The sequence below is a fragment of the Labrus mixtus genome, chromosome 8 (genome assembly GCF_963584025.1).
Source record: "Labrus mixtus chromosome 8, fLabMix1.1, whole genome shotgun sequence".
Taxonomy (NCBI): Eukaryota; Metazoa; Chordata; class Actinopteri; order Labriformes; family Labridae; genus Labrus; species Labrus mixtus.
In genome coordinates, this window is record NC_083619.1 from 30,410,164 (window position 1) to 30,419,592 (window position 9,429).

The 9,429-nt window shown below is 41.8% G+C and overlaps 1 protein-coding gene across 2 annotated transcripts in view; it reads left to right on the plus strand.

The window, feature by feature from the left end:
- Nucleotides 1–9,141, plus strand: part of LOC132978398 (cytochrome P450 7B1) — a 21,245-nt gene extending 12,104 nt beyond the window's left edge. For both annotated transcript variants that reach the window (XM_061043602.1, XM_061043601.1), the window contains 4 exons: nucleotides 1–400; nucleotides 4,788–4,994; nucleotides 5,090–5,268; nucleotides 6,499–9,141. The exon at nucleotides 1–400 is cut by the window's left edge and continues 212 nt beyond it. In XM_061043602.1, the coding sequence (XP_060899585.1) occupies nucleotides 1–400; nucleotides 4,788–4,994; nucleotides 5,090–5,268; nucleotides 6,499–6,792 (1,080 nt within the window). In that variant the 3' untranslated portion in view covers nucleotides 6,793–9,141. The remainder of the gene's footprint in view (nucleotides 401–4,787; nucleotides 4,995–5,089; nucleotides 5,269–6,498) is intronic.
- The last annotated feature ends 288 nt before the right edge of the window (nucleotides 9,142–9,429 follow it).

A 9,429-nucleotide genomic window follows, 5' to 3' on the forward strand; every position in this document is an offset into this window, starting at 1 on the left:
AGCATGATGGGTAATCTCATGCTGCTGCTCCGTCAGGATTACCTGGGGGAGGGGGCGGGGCGGGAAGGCTGCTGGAGGAGCAGCAGGATGTACGAGTTCTGTAACTCTCTGATGTTCGAGGCCACTTTCCTCACTATGTATGGCCGGCCGGTGACGGCGCCGAGGCACAGCGGGACAAGCGTTCTGCGTGAGGACTTTGCCAGGTTTGATTCCATGTTTCCTCTGCTAATAGCTCAGATACCCATCGGGCTGCTGAGGCGCACCAAGACCATCCGCCAGAAACTCATCAACTACTTCCTGCCGCACAGGATGTCGTGCTGGTCCCACACCTCGCAGTTCATCCAGAGACGGTCGGAGGTGCTCGAACAGTACGACACGCTAAGGGACGCCGACAAAGCAGGTACACACGTTCAAAACCAGTTCAATAAAGACCTCCAGGAATCTGTAACATATGATAACTAATTATCAGCATGGCTCGACTTCTGCTGCTCATACCTGGACTAATCTGTGTCTATTATAACTTCTGGTTTGACTCCATGAAAAATCAATTAAAGTTTAAATGTCAATTTTTAACAAATATTTGGGGGAGGGGTTAACTGGTGTTGATAGATGTGACAGATGTTTCATTAAGATGTTTATTGTAAGCTACTGGAGACCTGAATATCCATCCATCCATCATTTACCAATCCATCCATCCATCATTTACCAATCCATTCATCCATCATTTACCAATCCATTCATCCATCATTTACCAATCCATTCATCCATCCATCATTTACCAATCCATCCATCCATCATTTACCAATCCATCCATCCATCATTTACCAATCCATTCATCCATCATTTACCAATCCATTCATCCATCATTTACCAATCCATTCATCCATCCATCATTTACCAATCCATCCATCCATCATTTACCAATCCATTCATCCATCATTTACCAATCCATTCATCCATCATTTACCAATCCATTCATCCATCCATCATTTACCAATCCATCCATCCATCATTTACCAATCCATCCATCCATCATTTACCAATCCATTCATCCATCATTTACCAATCCATTCATCCATCCATCATTTACCAATCCATTCATCCATCATTTACCAATCCATCCATCCATCATTTACCAATCCATTCATCCATCATTTACCAATCCATCATCCATCATTTACCAATCCATCCATCCATCATTTACCAATCCATCCATCCATCATTTACCAATCCATTCATCCATCATTTACCAATCCATTCATCCATCATTTACCAATCCATCCATCATTTACCAATCCATCCATCCATCATTTACCAATCCATTCATCCATCCATCATTTACCAATCCATTCATCCATCATTTACCAATCCATTCATCCATCATTTACCAATCCATCCATCCATCATTTACCAATCCATCATCCATCATTTACCAATCCATCCATCCATCATTTACCAATCCATCCATCCATCATTTACCAATCCATTCATCCATCATTTACCAATCCATTCATCCATCATTTACCAATCCATCCATCATTTACCAATCCATCCATCCATCATTTACCAATCCATTCATCCATCCATCATTTACCAATCCATTCATCCATCATTTACCAATCCATTCATCCATCATTTACCAATCCATCCATCCATCATTTACCAATCCATTCATCCATCATTTACCAATCCATCCATCCATCCATCATTTACCAATCCATCCATCCATCATTTACCAATCCATTCATCCATCATTTACCAATCCATTCATCCATCATTTACCAATCCATCCATCCATCATTTACCAATCCATCCATCCATCATTTACCAATCCATTCATCCATCATTTACCAATCCATTCATCCATCCATCATTTACCAATCCATTCATCCATCATTTACCAATCCATTCATCCATCCATCATTTACCAATCCATTCATCCATCATTTACCAATCCATTCATCCATCCATCATTTACCAATCCATCCATCCATCATTTACCAATCCATCCATCCATCCATCATTTACCAATCCATTCATCCATCATTTACCAATCCATCCATCCATCCATCATTTACCAATCCATTCATCCATCATTTACCAATCCATTCATCCATCCATCATTTACCAATCCATCCATCCATCATTTACCAATCCATTCATCCATCATTTACCAATCCATCCATCCATCATTTACCAATCCATTCATCCATCATTTACCAATCCATTCATCCATCATTTACCAATCCATCCATCCATCATTTACCAATCCATTCATCCATCATTTACCAATCCATTCATCCATCCATCATTTACCAATCCATTCATCCATCATTTACCAATCCATTCATCCATCCATCATTTACCAATCCATCCATCCATCATTTACCAATCCATCCATCCATCATTTACCAATCCATTCATCCATCATTTACCAATCCATTCATCCATCCATCATTTACCAATCCATTCATCCATCATTTACCAATCCATCCATCCATCATTTACCAATCCATTCATCCATCATTTACCAATCCATCATCCATCATTTACCAATCCATCCATCCATCATTTACCAATCCATCCATCATTTACCAATCCATTCATCCATCATGTACCAATCCATTCATCCATCATTTACCAATCCATTCATCCATCATTTACCAATCCATCCATCATTTACCAATCCATCCATCCATCATTTACCAATCCATTCATCCATCCATCATTTACCAATCCATTCATCCATCATTTACCAATCCATTCATCCATCATTTACCAATCCATCCATCCATCATTTACCAATCCATTCATCCATCCATCATTTACCAATCCATTCATCCATCATTTACCAATCCATTCATCCATCATTTACCAATCCATCCATCCATCATTTACCAATCCATTCATCCATCATTTACCAATCCATCATCCATCATTTACCAATCCATCCATCCATCATTTACCAATCCATTCATCCATCATTTACCAATCCATTCATCCATCATTTACCAATCCATCCATCCATCCATCATTTACCAATCCATCCATCATTTACCAATCCATCCATCCATCATTTACCAATCCATCCATCCATCATTTACCAATCCATCCATCCATCATTTACCAATCCATTCATCCATCATTTACCAATCCATTCATCCATCATTTACCAATCCATCCATCCATCATTTACCAATCCATTCATCCATCCGACAATCTTTCAATCACCCTTTTTTTTTCTTCAATCCATCCATCAATTCATCCGTCCATTTATCCATTGTCCATTATCCATCCAACCATCCTGCCAACATCCATCTGTCCGTCCATTTTAAGGCCCTGACACCCCAAGGAGAACGTTGGCTGTCGGTCCTAGTTGAACCGTCGGTGAGCGGTCATCGCCCTAGTTTTTTGCGGTGTGTCCGACACCATCGCTACCCTACCAACTTTTTGGCCTTTGTCGCCACTAGTTCTTTGTCGTCTGCTTGGTGTGTCAGGGCCTAGAGTCATCTATCCATCCATCATCTTCCCTTGCATTTTATCCATCCAATCCAGATTTAGATTATTTATTATCACACAAGGGGTTTTGCATTTTTCTTATCGATTTACCCATCAATCCATCCATTAATCATTCATCATCCTTCCAAAACTGACTTTACATCGAGCTCAGAGGGACTGTCACTCTGTTGAATTTGTTAAACTCTCTGATTGCTGTTACAGAGTGGAGCATCTTCCCCTCACAAACTATCTTTGAGTAAGTGTAGAGTTCAGCCTGCGGTTACTTTAAACAAACATTTCATTTTTGAGATTGTAAAATAAACGACAGTGAGGATAACAGATGATAAACAGCAGAGTCCAGTGAACAAAGGATCACATTGAGTTGATCTCTTCAGTTCCTCAGAGACAGAGCCGATGTTTGTGAGGACTTGTTGTGTAATTCCAGTAAACACGGGGGCGGTCTGCCTTCCCGACATTAATATAATCCCTCAGTGATTCACTGTCTGCTTTTCATTTGGAGTCAAACTAAAACAAAGTCTGTGAGCCCTCTAAGATTTATATTTATAACTCTCAATTTATGTCCATGTTCTTCTTAAGTGTTCTAATCTGTCAGAGTCCAGCTCCTCTCTCACTGAACTCCTTTATATTCTCTGTTCAGATCAACAAACAAAGTGAGTGAGCCGTAGCACAGACAGGTGGGTGAGGTGTTAAAAAGTTGTAGGGGAGATATGGGGGAGATGCGGGGAGCTTTAGGTGTGAAGTGGGGGAGGGGTATGTGACGTCTGGGGGGTTGTAAGTGTTATATGGGGGAGTTATGGGTGTGGTTTGGGTTAGATGAGGCGGAGGTTTGGGTGAACTGTAGGTGAGGTCAAGTTGGGATGTGGGGAGGATCAGGTTAAGTAGAGGGAGGTTCAGGTGAGTGGGGGGAGGTGTTGGATAATAAATAATTTACTTTCAGCCGAGGATCTTCAAACATTAATACGATCACGTTTACTGTCGAAAGCAATCACACTGATAATTTACCCTCGCCAGACTTCATTGGAATAAAGCTCCTTAAACTTGTACTTTATTTAAATAGATGCAAATACTGGACGGGTGGAAATGGTCAATCCTTCATTCAGAGCATTTTAAAAGTAGTTTGATCGTCATCTTGTAGTCAGTCCTGATGAATCATAAAGTGTTTTCATGACGATGTTATCTCAGCTTCCTTTCAGACTAATTATCCTCTTCAATAAATGTTGAAGGTTTCCTCAGAGCTCCCTCTTTGCTTCTTCTCTCCTCACCTCCAGCTCATCACTTCGCCATGCTCTGGGCGTCGGTGGGGAACACCATCCCCGCCTGCTTCTGGTCCATGTACTACCTGGTGAGTCACCCCGAGGCCCTGGAGGTCGTCCGTCAGGAGATCCACGACGTCCTGAAGCTCAGCGAGGTGGAGTTCAGCAGCGACAGAGACGTGACGCTGAGCAGAGAGCAGCTGGACAAGCTTCTGTTTCTGGGTATGACGGTCTAATCTGTGAACACGTTGGTGTGAAAGGACTGACTTCCTGTTTTTAAAAGCTCCATGATGACAAACGCTGATTTTCGTCCACAGAGAGCGCCATCAACGAGAGTCTCCGCCTGTCCTCGGCCTCCATGAACATCCGAGTGGTTCAGGAGGACTTCAGTCTGCGGCTGAACGCCGAGCGCTCGGTGGCCGTCAGGAAAGGTGACATCATCGCCCTCTACCCTCAGAGTATGCATATGGACCCGGAGATCTACGAGGAGCCACAGGTACATCCTCTGACTGATCGTTTATCAGTGATCAATAATTAACCGTCATCCCCTCCAATTAAAACCTCTTCCACTAATTCTCTCTTTTTTTTATTACTTTTTATTGTCATCATGTCAACATACAGTACACATATTTTATATTCAACATAAGGATGACAATATTTTACATTTTTAGAAGTGGTGTGGTGTCAAACAGGATGTGTCCCCCCCGTGATGTGGAAATACTAAAAAATAACTCTTACAACACAGAAACATGTTTTACAGTTTGTTTGAAGTAGCTTGGATCTGTGTTTCATAAATTCATAAATGTTTCCCTCCATCGAGGTTTTCTTCCCTTTCTCTACGATATTTAACATCTACAAACAAACAAATGAGTTATATAAAATGAAAGAATAAAATGAAATTAAAAGAAAGAAGAAGAGTCAAAGGAGAAGGAAGAGAAAGAAAACAAACCCTCGGTGGTGCTCCCCTAAGTGTCTGCCAGTCCTGTTGTCATGATCCCAACGTTTCAGTTCATTTCCTTCCTACCATAACATGTTGACCACTTAGACCATCTCTTTTCAGATAGTTTTGAGTCCCCCCTCAAGTTAAACTTTCCATCTGATCTATTTGTTGAATTGTTTCTCTACATTTATAAATCATGGGGCATGTTTTTCTTTTTAAGCCAATTTCTTGTTATTTGTTTCAGTGCTGCTATACGCAGAATTCTTAACAAATATTGATTGTTGTCATTACGTATTTTGTCCACTGTTTTACCTCACATTAACTAATTCACTCTTTGATATTTAAAAAGATTTAAGTCAATATTTGAGCACTCAGTAACAAACAACCTTTGAGTAATGATCAACCTTCAGGTGGTGACAACCTTGATGACAAACTTCTGAAACCTGATTGGATGCTCTGCCTGCTTCACATCCAAAAATCCTCAAATAGAAACCTGTAATTAATCACCGCCCGAGCCTCATAGTACGGCTGGGGGCGCGGCCCGCGGGACCAATGAAAGACTGCCATCCTTTAACAAGCCGGGTGAACTTGTTAACATTTACATTTTGCGAACTTTGATACTACGGATCATTAAAGGAACAGAGATTGTGTTATTTTAAAACCATGTGGATCATCGTGAGCTGAACGTCTAACAGTTGTTTTTACATTCTGTTTCATTAGTTTGTGTTTCTGTGATCTGTTTTAAAAAAAAAAAAAAAAAACCTGTGATTGTTTTTGAACCGTCAGACGTTCCGACTCGACCGTTACATCCAGGACGGCAGAGAGAAGACGGACTTCTTCAAGGACGGTCAGAAGCTCAAGTATTACCTGATGCCGTTCGGCTCCGGCTCCTCCATGTGTCCCGGGCGATACTTCGCCATCAACGAGATCAAGCAGTTCCTGTGTATGATGCTGCTCTACTTCGACCTGCAGCTGGAGGCGGGGCAGAGCCGAGCCACGCTGGACTCCAGCAGGGCCGGGCTGGGCATCCTGCTGCCCGCTCAGGACGTCAGCTTCCGCTACAGACTGAGAGCAGTCTGAGCAGGACGACTGTACACTTAATGTGTAAGTTACAAAGTGCTTTACAGATTAAAATACAAAATAAATATATACAATTAGTCAAAGACTCAAAATCCAAGCTGAAATCGTACGCAGAGCTTAAAGGAGCAGTATGTAACTCAGACCCCTAGTGTTTAAAATGTGTACTGCAGTCTAAATTCTAAACATCCAAACCTCCTCTCTATAGTGGATGCTCACACAGGTCACCATGTGGTGGACTCTGAAGCTTCAGTGTTTATCCAGCTCTGCATGGGTCTGTAAACCTTTCTGTGTTCTAACCTCTCTCCATTTTTCAAAAGCATCTCCAATATTGATCCTAGTTTGAGCACGTTTCTGCTCGTGGAGCTTATTAGAAACATGCAGAGGCTTTTTAGGTCGGGTACAATCACTTCTATCTGAACCACTTCTCTTGCCCGCTTCCATCGCTGCAACACCTGTTGACCTGATAACTGCTCTCATATCTGACAAACCGAGGGGCGTCCAAAACGGCCGTGTGGGGGGGGGGTCTTAAAAGCGCCTACCTTCTCTGGTCTAAACAAATCCAGAGCATTCAGGAGCAGAATCTAAAGTTAGAAGGAGGACATACTGGCTGCTGCATTGTTGTCAGAGAAGCCAGCACTTCAACATGTTTCCTTAATGATCAGATAGTAAGATACCTTTATCATCTCACTCTCTACACATCTCACTGATTGGTCCTTTAAGAGTCTTTGGTGCGCACATGGGGCGCATGCACCAACAACTAGACCACCAGCCCCCCGGGTTCAGGAGACATCGATGTAACTTTAGCACTTGTGTTGTTAAACCTTGTCACACTTTAAAGTCCTGTGTGTGTGTGTGTGTGTGTGTGTGTGTGTGTGTGTGTGTGTGTGTGTGTGTGTGTGTGTGTGTGTGTGTGTGTGTGTGTGTGTGTGTGTGTGTGTGTGTGTGTGTGTGTGTGTGTGTGTGTGTGTGTGTGTGTGTGTGTGTGTGTGTGTGTGTGTGTGTGTGTGTGTGTGTGTGTGTGTGTGTGTGTGTGTGTGTCTTCTCATCTTCATATAGAGAAACACTAAAACATCTAAAGAGTAGCACTAAGTCATGTCCTCTGTTTAAACGTTCAGGGTTACTGTACAAGGCAACTTATTCACTGTCAGCATTGAAGTGGTGTGTGTTTCTGTTTGTTGAGCTCTTTACACTGTAAACGTTTCTGTGTTAGACTGATCTGTCAGATTAAACTGATCTGATGTTAATCTGACGACTGTGAAGAGAAGCAGAACACGACTGAGCCAAACGCAACTCAACTTTGCATCACTTTTACTTTTGCAGCAGGGTCGTCCTGCAGGGGAGTGTCCAGACTATTGGACTGGAGGGGGGGGGGGGGGCAACTGGGGCTCTGACTTGTGCAGGGGAGTCCTGAAGTTACTGTGCACACACAAGAATGAAGAGTTTATTTTTACTTGTTCTGTCTACGCTAATCTCATCGTCTCATAAGTAACACAAGATAATGGCAACATAATCTTATTATTATCTTATTTCTTAAAACAACATGTACGTCCAACGTCTCAACTTTAAGTATTTTAATTTTAAAATCTGCACACTGAACACAATGAACACAGCCTGAATCGTGGATTACAACATAAGTAATCCAATCATTTTGGGGTGGCCAATAAGCTGACCCTCTGGACACGCCCCTGTCATCATGATATCAGAATTATTCCATTTTTTTTTAGATCGTAGTAAAAACCAGACATCGATCGATTGATACCTGTATGATCCTGCACGTATAGATCGAGTAATTTATTGTTTTTAAGTATAAAATACTGCGATCAATCACCTGCAAATTGTCTAAATATTTGCAAAAACATGCAATTAAAAAAAGCGATTGATCGAGATTAACTGTCGAAATGCATCGATTAATCGTGGTTAAAAAAATTAGTCGTTTGCCGTCAGCCTTCTTACAACAAACGTGAATACTCAAGAATTCAGATGACCAACAGGGCAGTCTATACGTCCTCAGGTGTGGACAGTTGTAAATTGATAATCCATGGCACACTTATTGTGAGCGAACACGTTTCGCGTGTAGCCTCCTCGGGTTCGCCCAGCACCCTAGAATCCAGTTTTGATGTTTCTATCCGCCGGCTGACGAAAAGGATTCCCTGAACGTGGATTTGTTCCTTCAAAGTCACTGAACGTGAAAGAACAATGACCTCCAAGTGTTTAAATGTGAACTGAGTCAGCAGCTGAAAGACTGATTCATACTTCATGAAATGTTGATGATTTGTATTGTTTAATTTTTTTGTATGTGGTGATAAGTGCTGCCCTGCATCATGAACAATAAACACTTTTGTACTCTGATGTGGTCGTCAAACATTAAACTGAAGCAGAGTTTGTTTTTTCAGATTCTGGTGTAAATTGTCTTTAGGTCCTGACAGAAATTAATAACTCATGTTCTCTGAAAAAGGAACAAAGAAAATCCATCATCTGTATCAGTTTGTAAGTCTGTAAAAACTTCAACCAATGTCTGCCACGAGGTACCAATCTGATGAACCAATCAGACGCCTCCCTGTCTCCCTGCTCGCTCTCTACCTCTTGCGCGCTCTAGCTCACACTCAAAGCTCCTCACCGATGACTTTAGGAGTTTAA